General features: G+C 38.8%; 1 protein-coding gene across 7 annotated transcripts in view; it reads left to right on the top strand.

Moving 5' to 3' along the window:
- Positions 1-21,698, top strand: part of LOC114936594 (agrin) — a 464,192-nt gene that overhangs the window by 415,766 nt on the left and 26,728 nt on the right. For all 7 annotated transcript variants that reach the window (XM_085483682.1, XM_085483677.1, XM_085483681.1 and 4 more), the window contains 4 exons: positions 5,208-5,444; positions 13,756-13,971; positions 14,258-14,499; positions 15,540-15,726. In XM_085483682.1, the coding sequence (XP_085339808.1) occupies positions 5,208-5,444; positions 13,756-13,971; positions 14,258-14,499; positions 15,540-15,726 (882 nt within the window). The remainder of the gene's footprint in view (positions 1-5,207; positions 5,445-13,755; positions 13,972-14,257; positions 14,500-15,539; positions 15,727-21,698) is intronic.

The following is a 21,698-nucleotide window of genomic DNA, read 5'->3' as shown; positions in this document are numbered from 1 at the left end:
TTTCCCCCTCGTTGAACTGACCGTTTGATTTCCCGATGTGCGACGCGTGAAACAATGTCCGGTGGCGCAAGATCGCCGGGACTTCGATTCAGTTCTGATTTTCGGACGATTCGCCCGAACGCAATCGGATAATTATTTTATCACCGGGTACAACCGGGAAAAAGAGAGATCATTAATGGCGCATTCCTGCCGGGTATATTAATTTTCGTCATTAATCGACGAAGCGATTGCGAAATCCCCGAATTCTGTTAAAATAGATTGACGGTAATTAGAGCAGTTTGCGGCAAATATAATTATTCAGATTATATATCGAAAGAGACAAAATTAATCATTAATTCTTTCATAACGATTTTGTCAAATTGGTCGAAAGCTCCCGTGCGTATCTTTTGAGAAAAATTAACGGGCAAAATTGATAATTTACGCGAATGTAAAATATTGTTAACTTCTCAAGTCTCTGATAGAGAGTCGAATAACAGGAATAAACAATTGTGACGCGTCGTTTATAGAGATTTCGTTGCAAAGAGAAGGAAATTTTATGATAAAGCGTACACATGAAACGTCGCGATAAATATCGTATATGAAAAATATTACAAATTGAAACAATTTCATCTAGACATTTCATTTAAACGATGTCCGGGACTGTAACATTATAAATCAAAACAATGTCATCTATAGGCGCTTCATTTAAACGATGTCCGCACGAGATGCTTTTTTTACGAGATCAACACTTTAAACGAAAAACTGCAATCGATACATACGCAGAATAAAGTGTTTCACGTTCAATTAATCCAACGTGCATACTAGACACTACGTTTGTACATTTGATAACAGGTGTATTTTAATCGAGTGCGATTCTCTCGTATCATCCAAGTTATTCCCGATATTGATGGGATATATACGGTGTTATCAATTATCCGAGGGCGAAACACGATAGTTGTGTATATATAACAGAGGAAAACATTTAATCATATGATCGGCCAATTATTAATTATGCAAAGTTCGATATTCATTACTTGACTCTCTCTCGCGCGCGCGATGAAAAACACTAACGTTTTATTTGTTAACGTCCGACGAACTTAATGAATATTTGACCGTCGTTAAGAGTCTAGTCCATAGGATTTCCCTCTATGGTTTGTAAAAACTTCAACTTCCAACTAAACTTCCATGAACCTACTCAGGTTTTCCAAACTTTGGTAACTTCAACGTCCATTTCTCAGTCGAGTCACCTCATTAACTTCATTTCTTGTAATTTAAATTCGTATCTAATCTTGCTCCGTCCGTCCCAATATCTGTTTCGGGAAACGGATGCGATTATTAAAATGTTTTTAACTTTTCTTTCTACTTTCTACATTTACGTCATTTAATTCTATAGAACAGATGTGTTGTTCGAAGTCTCTTTCAGACTCTCTTCTTTCGCTGGGGTATCGAAAGTTTGTTCAATATCTATTTTACGAGATTCTATTCTAAACTCCATTGAATAAAAAAAGTTTGCGACAATGAGGCTGTACTTTCGATATTGTCGTGATGAAATATTGATTTTATTCTTTTCTTGTCGATCATCTCTACCACTTTTGTAGGCACCAAGACAAGTCAGTTCGTGACTTTTTGACCTCTGACCTTCTGCAATGAAATATTTACGCTAAATATGCTTTCTGTTTTTAGGAAGCTTTTAATAATGTTTGTAACAATTGATTTAAAAATGCTACGCTTATATATTTACAAAGTTCGCATACATTTACTTATAATTGTTTGCTACCCATGTATATTTGATACTCTGTATGCTTTTAGAGGACTTGCCGTAGATGAATGCTTCTGCTACACTTCCATTATTACTCCGTTATTTAACGCGCGATTCGCAAATTATACACGCGCGCCGGAAAAATTAGTTCCGTTAGAAAAAACCGGAGGTGTTGATATCAGAAGCAGTTCGAACAGAGGCTGGACGCGCGCGAAATACACGACCGCTAATTGCGTTTGTCATACCGATAATTAATAATGCATCGCTCGAAGCGGCACGACGACTGATCGGCGAATTAAATGCATTAACGACGATAATCGGGTTGTGGTGAATGCCAAATCGAAAATACACCGGCGGGGAGTTATTGAATGCAAACGAGGCCGCGATCAATCATCCGGCTCAGCTACTGGCTTTCGACGCCCGTAATGACGCAGTTCCGGCGCTTTGCATCGCTATCACCGATTAGATAAGAAACAAAACGCGCGCGAGTTCTCGCCGGTAAAAAAAAAAAAGCAAAGAGAGTTCAATAGACGTCGAAGCACTCAACTACTTTAATTTATATCTTTAACGAGAGAAAGAGAGATTCGTGCTCAACGTCGCGAGGCTCACAAAGTTGATCGGCGATGAGAATGCAATATGCATTCTCTCCCTTGAATTATCCTCCTTTTATGCTTTTTTTAAATTCTAAATATTGAAATTTTTTTTAACGACATATCGATTAAATTAATTTGGACGAAATGATAATCCATTTGTGAAACGATAATGGCGGCGATACTAAAAAGTATAAACATAGAAAATCATTAGATTCTCGTTAATATAATCGGAATGGCGCTTTTGCCGAGCGTTTACAATTTACACCCTTCGACGAGCGCGATTTGAATTTCCAATTACCGTTTCCTAATTGACACCGCTACTGTCCGCATATAACGTAGAAATTCACCTTCTATTTCCATATCCGCTTCGCCATATGCATGCGCGTGTGCCGCACGAGACTGCGGAATAATTCCCGTGCCACTCGAACTCGCGCAGATATATATATCGCGCGGTCGTCGTTTCGCTTTTCCGACGAGAAAAGGGGACAGAAAGAGAAGAAGGCAGACTGAAGGAGGACGCACTCTCTCTCGAAGGAGCGGAATGAATAATTGCGCGTCGCGAACGGCGACGGCGGGCCGCCGAATGGCGGATTTGATTTGCGGAGGAAGAAAGGGCCGACACTCGTCGCCTGCAACGATAACGCACGCCCTGCTGCCGCTGCTGATAGTATGCGCCACGTTAACGATATCCCATTGCTGCTACGTCTTCCCGAAAGGTATTCCGCAGAGCAGAGGCGTATAACAAACCTCTTCATTTTCCATTCTCGTCGACGACGACCGACGCGACGCGACGATGAGATTCCGGCGCAACCAAGCGCCGAAAGTATCGAAACTTCCGCGGAACTTTGAAACGGGCGCGTTTACGCGCCTGGCGAATTAACGAGTACGCGACGCTGTTGTGAGTCATTTTAGCGTATTTCGAAACTGAGGCGCAAGTTGCGAGTCTGCGTGGAAATAATATTTCCGACGAATGTTAGCGCTCTTCCTAATTTTCCGCCTCGATTGCAGCTCCAAGTGGAAGAGCCTGCGCTATAGCGCGACCTAAACTCATTGATCGATAAACTTCGCGTGTCGGGCCTTGCGAGATGTGTATAATCAATGTTTGCAATACATAAAGTGTAATAATAAAATGCAAAATAAAAATTATAAGTAGATGAAAATCGTCGTCTAAAAATAAGCAAATTAAAACGTTGAACAAGATCAGAGAGAAATCTAATGACTCCGACACACGTACTTTTAAAGAATCATTAATTTTCTCCGTACGTAATTCTACCTTTTGCAGAATTAAGAAAAAAAGATGACCGTAAAACTCTACAGGACAACATTGCGCGTGTCGCGGATAAATAATTTATACAGTAACCGAGCGTATAAAAAAACATCATGTCCACCTTCGTCAAGAGATATATCTCGTCGGTTACGACGCCACTTTCCCGACGGAAAATAGTTCAGTCGGGGACCGCAAATTTCGCTCGTGCACGCGCGATAAAATTTTAACAGAGCACGAAACCGCATGCGAACTCTTTTGGGTCGGTCCTTAGGGATCCGACAAGGTTAATGATCCGGGACGCGCCACGAGTGGTCCGCTCGTTCAATTTTTTTTTTGTTCTTCGTCGCGCCATATTTTTTTTTTGCGGCAAAAAATGCAGCGCGTAAATTTTGTCGCGAATGAATCCCGGCGGATAATAGTTTATTCATCGCGAATCGCGTCGATTTAATTTCACGGCGCGTTACGACGCTACGCTGGGTAGGTTGCTTCACGCGTCGTGTTTACGGTTTGCAATTACATTTTCGGCAGTTCGGATTCGCGTTACGCAGAAAAAAATATCGTTGATTAAACGCGCCGGATTTTTCCGGTCTGCGCGTCGTCCCTAAAAAAACAGATTTTCACATTTTGTCTTTTAGACGGGAGAGTCACATGTCGCATCGCTTGATTTAAAGGGCGTTAACTGCAAGTAAATGATTAAAAAATCATTTTAACGCCATTTGTTACTTGATAAGAATAAATAAAAAAAATAACGAACGATTTAAGAAGACATGGGTTTAAGGAGATAACAGTATTGAAAGAGCTCTCCGTGGCATATATTTGAAAACCAAGCTCCGAAGAGAGATACACGCAAAATTCGACAATCGGCCTACAAACCGTACGTGTCGACACGAAGGTCTCTGCATTTACGTTTGACATTTCCGTCGTAAACCGGGTTCGACGATTCCAATTCCGCGGAATACGAGAGCATTAAATTGCACGTATCGCCCGTGATTGTACTCGGCAAACGCGGTGAGGACTCTGCCCATCCTATTCGTCATTGGCTTTCGTCTCGTTACTTCGAAATCGAAGCTGTCGACGACTTCCATCAACGGGATTGACCGTAACATCGTACCGTTCTCGTCAACGGATTATCGCGCCATTACCAATCCGTTTCCGGTGAACGCGCATTATCGCGCGGAATGGGAGAGACGTGCGTCTTGCGCAATGCAGGTCCGACGTATTTTCGACGCTTTGATGAAATGCGATTGATATAGCCAATGACCGTAATTAATTAATTAGATGCTCTTGAATTTATTTCGTTCGAAAACTGAAAGGAAAAAAGTGGAGAGCTTTTTCATAAATAATATTTTCAACAACTTTAATTTATTAAAAGTTAATATTACCGTTATACGCGTAAAATGTGATGAAAACCAGCTTTGCAAATGTATCCAATTATATAAATGAATCTGTATATACTTGATAATATCATATTTTCGGAGAATTATTTAATTGAATCCTTTAAAGAAAAAAAAATTAAATATCTTTGTATCTCGTATCGTATTGTTAGACATATTAATTTAATTATCATGGCGCTAATTAATGTCAGATTTCGATGCTTTTCTTTTTGCAGAAATCAAGGATCCCTGCACGAAGCTGAACTGCTCGCAAGGCTCGCAATGTGTGCGAAGCAGGGACGGCAAGGAGGCGACTTGCGAATGCTTGGAATCTTGCCCAAATTTGGGGGATCACGAGGGTTCAGGACCTGTCTGCGGCACGGATGGGATTGACTATCCGACGTTGTGCGACCTAAATCGAGTCGCCTGCGCGAAAGGTGCTAACATCACCGTGGCATTTCGCGGTAAATGCGGTAAGTGTTTCTTCGTGTATATGCTATCTTGCAAACGAAATCTCAAAATGCTGTTAATACGGGAAGCAAATAAATAATATGTCGCTGCAAAACTTATTTGTAATGCACGTAACAAGACTGTAATTATTCTATTCAAGATTCATACGGATAATTTAAAATATGTAGATTTTGGGATATCTCGCTTTTCAAGCGCAACTTTGTAAAGCACAGAGGGATATTATATTTATAATATAAAAATTAAACGTAATTATAAATGTTATACGAAATAACATTAAATACGTATATATATTATAAAATGAATGAGATTGACATTTTGATGAATAACTTACAGTTAACACACGCAGCTTGTTTTCATCAGGATTAATTTTTTTAATTAATCGTGGGATTAAATAAATCGAAAGATTAAAATCAAGGAGTTAAAATTAAAACTTAAAAACTCATGACTTATTAAACGATCTAAAATATTTTTTCTTATTAGAAATTGTATCACATTTATTTTATTTTCATTTACTTTCCGTTTATCATAAATTTTATCTTTCGGTGTATGTCCCAGAACAAATTGTGATCAAATGCGAACACGGCTATTCATTTTTTCCACAACATGTTTTGTTACAATTATTTGTACTTTGGCTAAAGTAATCATCTGTCACTCGATAGAAAAAGGCCAATTATTTTCAATAATCTCTTAAGCATGCATCCACATTTATATCATTCTTTCTCTCGATACACCCTCGCAGAATCTTCTATACAGGATGGTTCATACACAACTTTTCTTTACTTATTTTCAAATTTATTTTCCAAAATCAGAGAGTCAATTATTTTAACTCGTTAATAATTCCTTATTTTGCTTTATTTATCCAAAATTGAAGCAAAAACCATCACCTATAGTTTAATATTTAACGAAAATCTCTCCTCCAATTTTAAAGTCGACCAGACTGGCAATAATTTATTTAAAAAATTAGTTAAATTACAACGTTTCGGCTGTCATTGCAGCCCTTTTCAAGTAATCAGATTAATACAATAAATCAAATTTACAGCAAACCCCCGACAAAATTAACCATTGTTTTGATGAACAATGTATAACTGACAGAAGTGAGCACGAAAAAATAGATGTTGACTGTTAGCAGAAAACTTAGTCACACAACATGTGACTAAGTTTTCTGCTAACAGTCAACATCTATTTTTTCGTGCTCACTTCTGTCAGTTATACATTGTTCATCAAAACAATGGTTAATTTTGTCGGGGGTTTGCTGTAAATTTGATTTATTGTATTAATCTGATTACTTGAAAAGGGCTGCAATGACAGCCGAAACGTTGTAATTTAACTAATTTTTTAAATAAATTATTGCCAGTCTGGTCGACTTTAAAATTGGAGGAGAGATTTTCATTATTTATTACTGGCGACTCTTAAGGATTATCATTTATTTAATATTTAACGCTCGTATAATTAAATGACAAATTGAAGTTTTGATTAAAATAAAGTTCCCTCGATATTTAAGGGGGAGAGAGATTTTACTATTAATTTAAGTCACTTGAAATTTATTCCCTATCACAAAATGTTAAATGTTAACCGACTCCTTTAATAATTCCTTATTTTGCTTTATTTATTCAAAATTGAAGCAAAAACCATCACTTATAGTTTAATATTTAACGGTCGTATAATTAAATGACAAATTGAAGTTTTGATTAAAATAAAGTTCCCTCGATATTTAAGGGGGAGAGAGATATTACTATTAATTTAAGTCACTTGAAATTTATTCCCTATCACGAAATGTTAAATGTTAACCGACTCCTTAAATATTGACGAAACGCATCGTCGGTGAAACGACCGCTATTTCCCTTCGTAGCAACTACGTGTAGTCTAAGACATCCTATATATCTGGCGCTTAATACGCCATATTCCGCGCAGCTGTCATCGTTCGCGTCCACAGGTAGTCGTAGGCACATTCAGGAACGGGAGAGCGAACCCTTCCTCTTGCTCCCTACCACGGAAACAATACAAACTTGGCAGGCGTTTAATCAACCGAGTAGTAAAGACAAATGTTTGATCAGACAGGTACCGGGAGTAGGCCGTGTTTGCTTAGGATTAGGTAAGTCCATCCTGCGTCCTTCCCTCCGATCCCTTTTCGCTCCTTCGCGCAGTGCTCTCTCGCCGGAGCTTCTTCGTAACACTGATATGGTAGACGGTAACGGTTACGGTAATCGCAGCCAGCGGTTAACGAGCTGGTTAAATATGTCGTCAAACGATCCCAATAACCATTAGGGACATATGCACGCAAACGACGCCCGATGTAGGGCTGTGCAAATGGCGAATTTTAAGCGATTCGATGCGAACGCGGAAACGTAGAGCAAAAGTGACCCAAGTTCATCATTTTTAAGCTTCACTCTAGAATATCATTCTATAGTGGATTAAAAAATGCGGGCTTTTTTGCTCTTGTCCTGAATATGTATATGTGTGCAATTGAATCGAGAGGAATTATTCAATTTTGCTGTTAACAGTCTGATAAAGAGCTAGTTAAATATGTCGTCAAACGAGATCCCAATAACCATTAGGGACATATGCACGCAAACGACGCCCGATGTAGGGCTGTGCAAATGGCGAATTTTAAGCGATTCGATGCGAACGCGGAAACGTAGAGCAAAAGTGACCCAAGTTCATCATTTTTAAGCTTCACTCTAGAATATCATTCTATAGTGGATTAAAAAATGCGGGCTTTTTTGCTCTTGTCCTGAATATGTATATGCGTGCAATTGAATCGAGAGGAATTATTCAATTTTGCTGTTAACAGTCTGATAAATAGATCGAGATGACTAACGATCCGGAAATAGCGAGTTGGTTATAGTTGCGGTCGGTTAAAACTGCAATTTTCGCGCGTTAAAAATTGCACGGATACGAGTAAAGTTTAAATGGACGTTTTTTGAGCAAAAAGTACGGGGTTCCATGGTGAGAACGTCGAGGCCGAATTGCAGATATCTCACGGGGGATCGCGCGCAATAAATCCTACGAGCGTGTAAAGGCGATATTTGAAAATAATAATCCTTGTTGCCGTATGAAATAAATCCGCGGCGCTCATCGGCGTATACGATCTATCTTCGTGGGGCTTAATAACGGCCAACGATGTACATCATAGGGAAAAAGGAAGTGTAATAGAGATGTAGGAGGGCCAAAGGGCGCCGGAAGTTTACAAAGACGAACGTCTTCCCTTTTCGTTTCACTGTTTCTGCCTTCGTATTATATCGGGAACAATGAAACGCAATATCCGACCAGGAATGGTCGAAAGGGAAGCGGTTCGACGGGAAGAGAAGAGAAGACCCTTCAGTTAGTTCTCGTCGGGCGGAAAGCCTAGTACAACAATGGCAGTTGGCCTTTTATCAATCGGCGCCAGTTGCGATCCTTTTAAACACGCCGGAATCAATAATAAATTCTCTCGTAATATCTCTCCCTCTCCCATTCGCGAATTTCTCTTATGATGAAATGAAGGAGGAGGAGGTGAGAGTGGCTCGAGGCATGAATTTGAGAGAGAAGTGACGGTACGGCGATAAATCAAATTAACTCCCGAAAGTTTCGAGACTTTTCGAATCTCTCCCTCTTCCGACGCGCCTACTACTATTTCGCGGTCGTGATTGGACGGAAACGGAGCGAAGAAAAAGAGCAGACGAGGTCGAACGTTTGCGCGGTTCGAATCTGTGCAGGAAAATGAAAAAAAGTTGCTTCTCGTTCAAGTAGCGTCAAGTAAGCCCATCATAATTATCGATTTCTGGCACAAGCTACTTTTATTAACATCTTAAATGTAAGGAAAAATAGAGCATGATGCTGGAAAATATTTTTAAAGGCGACTAAAAAGGAATAGAAGAAAATACTAACATTTTATAAAAAAAGAAAATTCAAGATCGGATCAATAATTGAAAATAAGTTGAAGATTATTTGTTTTATTTCTCAGAGTTTATAAATACTTATTTTTTCCTACGCTCTAAAATTGCAATACATTTCCGTATCGCTTTGTATATCACGCGATGGCACTCGATAATGATGACTTGATTGAATCTTTATTTCTATTTCTCCAAGAGATATCTTCTCGATACATTTCTTCGACGAAACAAATACACTGACAACATTTCGCGAATGAAGAAAGGCGAATCTTTTATCATATCTATATATCATTCCATTCTATCATATCTCTATCAAGCTTGACACGTTGCTGCTCTCTTCTTCTTCCGCAAGTCACGCATAGAGCCACGCGAAACAGATAAGAAAACGAAGACATTTCCTTCACGCTCGAACGTGCCGAAATAAGGGCCGACCGGGAAAAGGTAGCGGTCTCGGAGAAATGGATTCAACTAAATTCTCACACTCGTCGAGCCAAACTGAGCGTAGGTGCCGAGAAGAAGAACGTTAGTCCCTATACGAGGGCGACCAAATGTGTTTATCCCTTTTGCAAACCGAGTTCAACGAGCCGGAAATTTCGGCGCGGTGACAGTTTGAGGAAACGATTTCCGCGTATACCGGATGAGAAACGCGTCGATAGCCGAAGAAAAAGGAAAAGAGCACGAAACCCTCTCTTTTCTCGCCGGAAACAATCTCGCGCGCGAAGGTGCGCTAGTTGGCAAAAAACGAGCGGATGTAAGTAACGGCCGCAATCGGTTATCGATGATCATGTAAGTGTCGATAGCGGCGAGATTGCGCCGCACCGGTTAGTGGCGACAAGAACGAATGTTGTCGTCGTTCAAAATTGGCAGAGACAAACGCTGATACTCGCTCGCCGTGGATTCGATTATAAGAATGAAAAGGGAGACGTCTGTGTATTGCACTCATTATCTGAACGCGTTATCATGCTTGATGGCTCCCGGAAATATTATCGCGATAAAATAGATATATTAATCGCGTTACGATACCATCTCGTTATATCGATCTGACAAGGTGTCGCCCGAAAGTGGTTGAAAATAACGACGACGCAAAAATTGTCGGGAGAAAAAAATTCTCATTTTTAATGCAAAAATAGGTTATTGACGATCACGTGACGTCGATAGCAAACTTGCAGCAGTTGAAAGAGATAAAAAACCCGAAAATGTGGAATCCTAGTTAGAAATTGGTGAATGCAATAGGATTCGCATGTTTTTTTTTTTATATTGCCAGTCCAAATACTATCGAAAAAATGTTCACGTGAAAAGATGCAAAGATCAATAATACGGGCCACATACTAAATTTATTTAATTATAAAATATAATAATATATATAATGACGGAATATAATATAATACCCTGGAATTTAAATAATTTTGAACATTTCATAAATTTCCATACTTTCATAAATATTTCAAATTATATTGAATATAAGTATTAAATATTTGATATTTCGACAGCGTTATCAACGTCAGTTGTCAATCGCGTTTCAAAAATATCAAGCTAGCAGCCGTTTTCATAGCTATAGCTGATGCTCGTAAAAAACTGATCTTTACAGAAGCAGGTGGCAATTTGTCCAGTTTGCTGGCTCAAACTTAGTCGAAATTTTACATCACCCGCTACATCGTAAATTGCGTTTTTAAACTGACATACCTCCTCTTAGGCTTTCATATTTATGCTTTCCAGGTCTAAGTAATGCGAGAGGAGAGAGAGAAAGAGAGAAATTCACGATGTGGTTGATGCGAGAAGCGTGGCTCGAACGGAAGCGGAAGATGGAACTATATAATACATCAAGCCGGATGCATCACAGAGATGTTACTTAATATAAACCCAGTCATTGCTCTCTAGACATAATAATAATAATAATACCATTATACTCGCGCGCGTGATATCGAATCGTATCTCGTCACATCCTCGTCGTATTTTTCTCAGTTTCTTAGAGTCACGGACGAAGAGGAAAGCATCGAGATATTTCTTGCGACACGATTAAAGGATACGCGGAAAAAGAAGAAAATCTTGATGAGATTTTAGCGGCTTTATTAAATATTATAGCTTGATGTTATAATCCCTTGCTCGCTTAACACGCTTTTTATTACCAATGAGATTTCTTGTTATTGCATTATACCTATTCAATTCACGTGTCCTCTTTTTAAGTCTCTCCCTTATAAAAATATTTGACGAAAGTATAATTAATAATATAAAATGGCATATCAAAGAATTTCTCTCCCGGCTTCGTCACGATGCATCTTTTCGCGGAAAGACAAGATCTCTAAACTGTTAAATTCGTAAAGTTACAAACGAGATGGAGATGATGTTGACTCGCTCTGTTCTTGGATGAAGATGACGGACAATTTACAAAGCTCTTACCGAGCGCCGAGCGATTTTGAGATATTCCCGTTTGCAGTACTCGTGGAATGCAGGAGAGGTATGCGCGCACAGATCTGCACATGAAAGGAAGGCGACTAAAAAGGATCGATATTTGCAGTTGCTTTAGCGGAAGTAACTAGAATGCAGACACTCTCGCCGCGTGTGTGTACATAAGTCGGTTACGAACATCTTTCATATCTTGGAAAATCATCTCAAGCTCGATTTGTACTCGATTCATCGATAAATCGAAAATCTTTCAAGACCTTCCTCGAGAGTATTTATTTATTATTATTATTTTTTTTTTTTTCAATTATTTTGTGATATTACACGATATTGAAGATAATAATGTGTATTTTACGCGATTAATATATTTTATGAAAATGATTACCGGCAAGCAAATTGATATTCCACGGTTGTCACTCGGCCGTCTCCGTTAAATTAGACGATAATTCGCGTATAATACAAGGAATGTACGAGGACCTCATCAGTCACTCGGCTCGCGATACATCGCATTGCATCGCCCGTCTTTGCACACGTTCCACGGGAGATTCCCTATCGTCGAACCGGGAGGTCCGTCGTCCATACTGAAAAGGTCTTCCAGCGGCTTTCACGTCGTGCCACGACCCGATAATACAAAGAAATCCACATCAGGGTAATGTCGCGTGAAGTTAACGCTCCGGCATAACCGCTCCTCCCTACCTGCTGCTCCGGATCGTGGTCGGTATTTCGATGAAGGCTTGCAGACGGACGGTAGAAAAGAAGAAGAAGCGGGGTGAGAAATCCCATTAAGCCGGAGACCTTGAAAGGCACGATGACATCGTTTTCTCTCTTTCTCATTCGATGCAAGTAATGAAAGTGATACAAGAGTTCCTCTCGATCGCGCTTCCTGGAATTACGATGGAGAGGAATTTTTCTGTCATCGATTAATCATCTCGAAACTTTTGAATAAAAAATAGATATGTATCTAAAATACGGGCAAAGAGAGAAAGAAGGAGAAATCTATCTCTCAATCGCGAGAAAGAATTGTTCCCGGAAAACCGCGATTATAGAATGATGACGATGCGATTATGAAATGACGATGTTTTTCATCTCGGTACGCGGCAGTGCAACGATACTTCACCGAGATCGATTAATGTTGAGTTGAAACTGGCTGGTGCACAAGCACCAGCAAACGCGGCGAGAAGGGGTTGGGTTGCGGAAGGGTCGAGTTTAGTCGCTCCACTGGACTGTAACTTGAGCTAACCCCGAGAAACACCATCACCACCGCTGTCGGGGGAGAAGTTGCCTCGTCAGCCGCCGGTATAAGATCGAAACCTAGCCCGTAGACAGGAAACGGAATTCAACTTCCTTCCCTTGGTCGAGGGCGAAGATTAATCTCGATGCAGACGTATCTCCTCCACTCGGCATCCCTTCCATCTTCGTCCTCTCATCCGCGTCGCGTCGCACGGATTTCTCACTACTCCCACATGCAAATAATATCATCCATAAAGAGGAGTCGTAAGAAAGTCATTTTAATTTAATCAACTTTCGGATTAGCGGTGATTTCGCAAATGTGCAACGTAAAAACCGATCAAATGCAAATAAAATTTTCAATGCGCTCATCATTTCACTATTAATTCTTATAATTCTATTTATGAAGAAATTCCTATTATTGAGATATAATAATGATATAATAAAAATTGTTAAATTTTTTTTCATAAACATGGTTAATAATTTTCGAAGATTACTTTTCAATAAACACTTTACACACACCCATATATGCAAATAAAATTTTCAATACGCTATCATCATTTCACTATTAACTCTTATAATTGTATTTATGAAAAAACTCCTATTATCGAGAGATATATAATAATGATATAATAAAAATTGTAAATTTTTTTTTAATAAACATGGTTAATAATTTCGAAGATTACTTTTCCATAAACACCCATGTAGAGTGTAAAAAGAATACATTATTCATTATAAATTATTATTCTAAATAATTACAGATGTCTCTCGAGGGATTGTTAATTATACGATTAATTGCGATCCAATTTTCCAGATCCCTGCGGAAGCGTCGAGTGTGTAGAACCAGAAATCTGTCAGCTGGACGGTTCGAGGCAACCAGTCTGTCGCTGCGGAGAACAATGCGGCCTCGAATTTTCACCGGTATGCGGAAGTGACGGCAAAACGTATTCGAATGAGTGCGGCCTTCGACAGGAAGCTTGTCGATCAAGATTGCCTCTCAAGAAAATTTACAACGGCGCCTGCAGTTCTGGTAATACGAAATCCGCATTTTATCCGAAATAAAAAATCGATATAAATTGACGTTGGCATATTCGAAATATCTTACATATCGTGCAAGAAATATTACGATTATGCGCTAATTATTGTTACACCAATAAATAATCCGATTAAGTTTAATTAAAATTTATTTATTCGTCAAAATTATCAATCTTTTTGATTTATACTTTTCTATATCTTGAAAAAAAAACCGATTATTTTCGAAATTAAAAAAATTGAGAAATTTACAAAAGCCATACGATTGGTCGGTCATTTCGCAGGACAAAATCCGTGCGAAGCGGCCAAGTGCAGCTTTTACGAGCAGTGCGCAATCAATCGCCAAGGGATCGCTAACTGCGAATGCGGCCCCGAATGCGAGCCGGTAATGAGGCCCGTATGCGCCCGCGGTGGGACCACTTACACGTCCATGTGCGAGCTGAAGAGACAGGCGTGCCTGACGCGGAGCAACATCGAGGTAGCTTATGTCGGCACGTGCGGCTCCAGGGGACCCTGCTCCGAGAAGGTCAGTCTTTTGCATGCATCACGAAGACCGCGTTCAAAGGCTTGCAATTTCCGTTTCCGCGCTCACCGAGATATAAATGTCAACAGAGTTTCGAAAAAGAAATATTAGGTATTATTACAATAGTAAATATTTGTACCAATATTTGTGGCATTCATTTTATTCGGTAATAGTTATCAGACAATCCGAGGGAAATTGAAAATACTTTGACGACGTAGAAGATTTAGATTAATATAATTTATTTTAATATACCTGCATCAAAGTATTCAAGTTATGAATTATTTTTATCTTTATAAAAGAAATGCATAGGTATATTGACTTGAAAACCGTCGCCATTTAGTTTTAGTTCGATTTAAACTACGAACACTGCTCGGTTCACAAAACAAGGTTTGTAATTGACATCGAGTGAGCTCGCGGAATGGAAATTGCCAGATGTATTCCACGGAAATAGGAAGGGATCAAGAGTCCGATGGAGTGCGGAGAAAATTTTCTCCCATTCGCTATTTCTCCTTCTCGATACTTTCTCGATTTCCCGCAAAATTCGAAAGCCCGAGGTGAGATCTTCACCATTTCGACGAGCTCCTTCGCCAAAAAGCAATTGTCGCTAATTGGATGACACCGTGTCGGGTATCTCCGCGTGGGAAAGCTACTAGATGCTAGTACAAAAAGGAACGGCGAGAAATCGAGCTCGATGAATTTGCCAAAAAACATTCGGGTATTGAGTTTCTCGTGTTTCTTACGAATAGTTTTATGAACCTCGATATATTCTCGAGAATTAACAAACCTTTCCAATAACTAATTAATTATTCCTTTACATTTTACTATATTTTCCTTTGTCTTTAGTTTAATTAGAAAATATTTAAATGTATATATACTGTATAAAATTGTAACGTACTGTTTAAAAAATGTAACGCGCTTTAATTTAAAAAAAAATAAGAATTCTCGAGATATGCGGAATGACGATAATTTCTCAAACCGTGTAATGCAACGATATGTACGCACATATACGTATAAACGCGTATGTCCGATTATACGGTTCGCAGGTGTGCCAGTGGGGCGCAATTTGCGCAGAGAACAGCGGTAATGCTGTGTGCGAATGTCCGACTTGTCCGGCAGAATTTCAACCTGTATGCGGCGATGATGGCATCAGCTATGGCAACGAGTGCAAGCTTCGCCTGGAGGCATGTCAGCATCGACGGGAGATACGCGTTTTGTACCAAGGATTGTGCAGTGAGTACCGAAAATAGATTTTATATGCGCGTTCCCTCTTCATTTGTGAATTTGCTCGTCGCATTTTTAAAACCGTTTCATTTACATGCATTATTAACAATTTCAGATTTTAAATCATATCTGCACATGTGTGCGTGTATGTGTGTGTGAAGCAAATTTTTATAATAATAATATACATCTAAAAAAAGTTGATATATTTTAAACTCTACATTTGAGATGAAAATTTAAATGTTTTATTTTTACAATATATATATATATATATATATATATACGTATAAAATTAGGATGGTTTTTATTTTTTACTTTCAAAGTTTTATTTCATTGTATGATATATGTAATACCATATATGTATATCCTTTTTTAATTTTATTTTAATCTAAACGAATGTAATTACGCACGCAAAGCGAAATTATATTACTCTTCCATATGATAAAATATTAAAAAATGCAATGCATGCATAGGAATATCTTAATTATGCAACGAATAACTAAATAATTATGCAATGCGAACAAAAAATAGATTTTTCTACAAGATCTTTCGATCAAAATACCTGTGCTTCCATTAGACTCACGAACCTCTCTCTTTCATACGTCCACTACGCTGCGCGTCTCGCGCGAGACTAATCTTCACTACAGACCGCACGACTGCGCAGTTACCAGCTAACGACGAAGCTAACTTCACAAGAATGAAGTCGAGAGTCGAATCACAAGTTACAGTATGGCGGCCGAGCGCGGAGAAGCGCGCTTCGCCTGTGTGATTAGACCTAAAATCAAATCCCTTTTCTTTCCTCTAAATATCAGAATCTGCTGTTTCCTATTTGCAATATGTATGTATATAGAATTTACTTACTCTTGATCAAAAGTTTTTTTCGAGCTTTCTGCCGAATCCATTAGAATGTTTCGATTAAATAACGAGAATCCTGTGCCTTCATGATTGAAAGTAGAAAAAGGTCCATCCTTTTATATATAATATATATAAGGATTTCAAATTTATTTTATATTATTTTATATATATACAAAAATAATTGTTTTTGTTGCTTTAAAAGTTTAAAGTTAAAACTTCTACGTCTAGCATTCTTTAGCAAAGTAAGAAGAGAAAGCACATGAAAAGATTAGATTCCAACATAGCCCGTTAGAAAAATGTAATGCAATTAGTAATATTAACTTTCGAGCAATCAAATTCCTCGCGCATTCCTCGAATGTATTTAAAATGCAATTTTAATTTTCTAATTACACTTTCTTTGTGCTTCGCTCAATATAATTTTGTATCCCATTCAATCGCTCATTCCGAAGAAAATATATTGCCAACGAGAGAGAGAGAGAGAAAGAGAAAAAAAGAAAGCGAGAGAGTTAATCTCTTAAATAGGTTTCCTGCGAAAGGCACTTCAATTAATCACATCAAATTCCGGATTCCCAATTCGCGACGGGTTGTTCCCGCGTATTAAGCGTCCTCTTATCGGCACTAGTATCGAGCACGGAAAATAATTTCCAACTCGCGACGCGGGAGCGTTAAGAGAACAAATCTGTGATTTTAATATGCCGGAGTGGTCGGACAACGAAGGGTTAATATACGGTCGCGTAACCGCGCCACCGGCACCGGGCGGTAACTTAAAACTTGCTACGACTAATTTGAATATCCGGCCCGGGTAAATTGAATTTATAACGGATTTCTGAACGGTCTTAAGTAGCGCGGCGGCATGAAACTTGATTAACGTCGATGACCTCGCGTGTTTCTCTAGAATTAGGCATCGATCGACCGTACGCCCGCGCTTCCTCGTGTTCGATACGACGCGATAAAGCACTGGGCGATCGTAAAAATTAGCAATCGTGTGTGATACGAGAAAAGAAATGTATAATTCACATGTCAAAGGATCATCTTGATACAAAGCTTTTCGTAATTCACAAATAAGCTCGACTATTTTGTTCGTCGTGATTTAATACTTTGATTCTTGCGCAAATGTATTTGAAATGGTTCACCATATATAATATATATATAAATATCGTATAATTTGTAAATATCAATTTTTAATATTCATTAATATATCTTTTTATATCTGTTATTATATATATAAATAACGAGTTTTTAAATAAACGCATGACCCAAACGTCATGTTTGATAAAGTTATACTTGGACCATACGTCAGATATTTTCAGCGATATCGCCCAGTTTGGCGTAACATTTCTTTTCTTCTCATTTCCTCGCAATAGGAATTCCGGACGATATCGTAAACAACTTCATGCATACTGCACTCGGCGATGCATCACCGCGGCTGCACGCGAACTCGCGCTATTAATCTTCATTTTATTATTTTCTACGATGCCTTTAATAACGACGCCCTCGTGCACCTTCCACCGATCCCGGGAGGGTAGGGAGAAAGGGGTGAAGGAGAGATTTCAACGACCGTGTGCTTTACGACGCTGGCCCCTACCCTGCAATTTCATTCTTATTAATCCATCCCCCTCTCCTCCTCTTCTTTTCCTCTCCTCCCACCCACGATAATCTAGAATGAGCCGCTATCAGGACCGGTGGTCTAAAAAGGACGCGGATTCCTGAGCGATTTTCCGTCCTGTGCGTCTTTTCTTACCATTCGAGATGGATATCACGCTCCAATCGTCTTTCGTTTTCTACGTTTTAATTTGGTGAAGCTTGTGATAGAACATACAATTCCCATGACGGATCATAGAAAATAAATACGCCTTTAACAAATAATAAGATGCAATTTAATTCGACCAAAAACTGGCTATTCATTTATTGAAAATAAGTACACACTACGTTTCGACCCACATTGTGGTCCTTTTCAAGTGTTGTTCTTATTCAGCAATTAGATTAATTAAAAATAGAAACATGAAAGTTGTCCTGTCATATCGACAATCTGTTAGCTACACAGTAGCTGCACACACAGAATTAAATTGCATCTTATTATTTGTTAAAATTTTATCACTGGCGATCAACAATTAGTTGTGTGAAGATAAATACGCCTTTTTTAACTTTTTGGAAATAAATTAAATATTATCTTCTTATTAAGCAAAAATTAAAATTGCAAGCACGTGCAGATTTGAAAATAAAATTCCACACATTATATTTGCGAGGCAAACACTCACGGGATATAAAATATTATTTCGTTTTCCACGATGGACCCCGAGAAAGCTGATCTAATCGCAATTATATAGTCAGTGCGCATTAATTGAATGTAAAATATTATTTCGCTAAATATTATGACAAAGTTTTTTTCTCTCTCTCTTTCTCTGCCTTGTAAAAACGAGGGTATCGCCGCAATTAAACAGAGGAGAGGTTCGCCTCGTCCTACCGTCTCTCTCCGGTTTCATCCTTTCGCTCGTCTTTATGGAAATCACTCGCGAATGAAGCGCTTTTCAACGCGAGACAAACGCACAACTCGACGTTGGCCCCGAGGAACGATTGCACGATGACACCTGGCACTATTCATTTCCAACGCAAATTCACTCTCGCAAACATTCCTTGTTAGTCGTACGCAACGAATAAACTATGTAGAAGTGTCCTAAAATCACCGATGCGTATTTGAAAAACAGATGTGTTTGCAAAGAGCAAATATTAAGTCAAAAACCTGTAAATTTCAGTAATACGATATTATTTCAACTTGTTGACTTTAATATAATTTAATGTATACATGCAGTTATAATAAGTATATAAATAAATTTAATATAAATATATAAATAATATATATATATATATATATATATAAAAGTATAAATAATTATCGTCGTCATATCAAATGTACAAGCAAGTAAGTGGGGTCACGTGGGGTTGTTCTCCTCGGAGATGAATCCACAAACTTTAGCAGACGTAATCGCGCGTCTTGCGCAAGAAATAAATCGCAACACATTTCCTATTTGCATCTTTATTAAAGTTTCAGTTGTCAACATAGCGCGGACATGCGCGTCCGCTATCAGACGCTAGATTTATCAAAAGCCCGCCGGCGGGGATGCGTTCAAACAGCGATTCCATCAAACCAACCATTTCTCCTCCCTTCCTCTTCTCTCCCTCGACTTCGACGTTGTAAGGCCCCGGGAATATAAAATCACGTACTCGCGAAAGTTAGTCTAAACACAAACAGTAATTTCCATCACAAAAATCTGATGAAATGGGATGCCTGGAACGATGAGAGGAAGGTGATCCGCCGGAGTAGCTACCTACGACGACGCGATGGTACCGATGCCGAGGTTTACCGAACTTTCCTCATAACACACGTACCCAGGGAACGCGCGCCCCGAAAAGATTGGATTGCTTTTAATATCGGGTGAACGCTCCGGCGACCAACGAATCCGAAATTGTGGAACGGCGAAAGAACTGCTGGGGTTTCCCAAGAGACTCGCTGGATATCGCTACTAAACTCTTGGCATCCTATAATCATACTCCATCGTGTGCTCTTCCACATTTTCGGAATTCCGGATATCGAGTTGAAGGAAAAACAAAAAAAAAAAAAAGATTTCGCATACATAATATTCTATAATAGTTTGAGTTTCGCTATAATAATAATAATAATAATAATAATAATAATAAGATCAATCAAAATTAATATTGGACGCTAGTGGTGAAAATAAACTTGGCAAAATTGATTTCGACGTAACTAGGAATTTTCATTCAATACTTTCACGACGTTTCGACCATTTGGTTGTGGTCTTTATCAAGTGAGAATTCTATAACACAATATTACACAATGATCGTTTATAGTTTGCCAAAAAAGTTGAATGGGTTGATAAAACGAGGTAAAGATTTAATAACTAATGATATAAAAACGAATGTAGTATACAAGATTAATTGTGAAAATTGTAATGCCTCATACATTGGACAAACGAAAAGACATTTATGCACTAGAGTGAAGGAACATGCTAGCAATATTAAATTACATGAGTCTAATCATTCGGTTTTGAGTAAACACAGATGTGATTTTGGACATGACTTTAATTGGAAATCACCGACCATTTTACATAATGAGAAACATGTAAGAAAGAGGGAGATTGCTGAAATGTTCTTCATAAAGAAGCATGATAATACTGTTAACCAACAGAAAGACACTGAGAATTTGACAAATATTTACGACAAAATAATAAAGATTGTTCAGTTGTGCGTTTCAAACTTAGTCGTTTGACGAAACATCATAGCGATGGTTCCTCTTTTAACTATTAATTTTAAATAAGATCGGTTTTATCTTGCGTTAATCTCATTTTAATTGATTGGTATGTTTGTGGTCATAACTTAACATTTAAATATGTTCTTGTATGTTTCAACATTGTTAAAAACTATTGTGTAATATTGTGTTATAACAATTCTCACTTGATAAGGACCACAACCAAATGGTCGAAACGTCGTGAAAGTATTGAATAAAATTGCTAGTTACGTCGAAATCAATTTTGCCAAATAATAATAATAATAATAATAATAATCGTAGGCGTTTGTGTTATTATTCCAGTCAAAGCGAGAGCGTTTCGAAGAGAGCACGCGATCTTTCGCGCGGCTTCTGCGACGATTTTCGTTCTCGCTCTCGGACTCTCGCGTCAGAAATCGAGCGGAACGTGCCGTTGAATTCGGTTTCGTGCGGGATCGCTCCGACACCGAGTTGGTTGAAATCATATGAATTGTTACCCCGCGGCATGCACGCTGCATATGCATGCGCGTTACTCCACCCTCCTCCCTTCCTTGTCCTGGTATAGTCACGCTCTTCGCACGATTCTCGTTTTCGAACTTTGTTGGAAAAACCCGAGGCGGAAGAGTCACTCTCGCCCTTTTTTTCGCGCAAGCATCATCGACATATCGGGGGACGAATCTCTTCTCTCTTTTCCTCCCTCATATCCGTCGAGGATTTCAATGAATTCCTAAAGATAACTTCGTTCTTTCCTCTCTTCCAGTCCTCCCTTGACTTCTGTTACTCGCATTTCGGTAGCACCCTTTGTCTCGTCCGCTTCCTCTCGAGCCCTCTCCCTTTTCGCCTGCAG

The sequence above is a fragment of the Nylanderia fulva genome, unplaced genomic scaffold (assembly GCF_048542155.1).
Source record: "Nylanderia fulva isolate GAGA-0341 unplaced genomic scaffold, ASM4854215v1 Scaffold26, whole genome shotgun sequence".
NCBI lineage: Eukaryota > Metazoa > Arthropoda > Insecta > Hymenoptera > Formicidae > Nylanderia > Nylanderia fulva.
The sequence above is the reverse complement of the archived record's forward strand: the minus strand, read 5'-3'. Positions and strand labels throughout refer to the sequence as shown.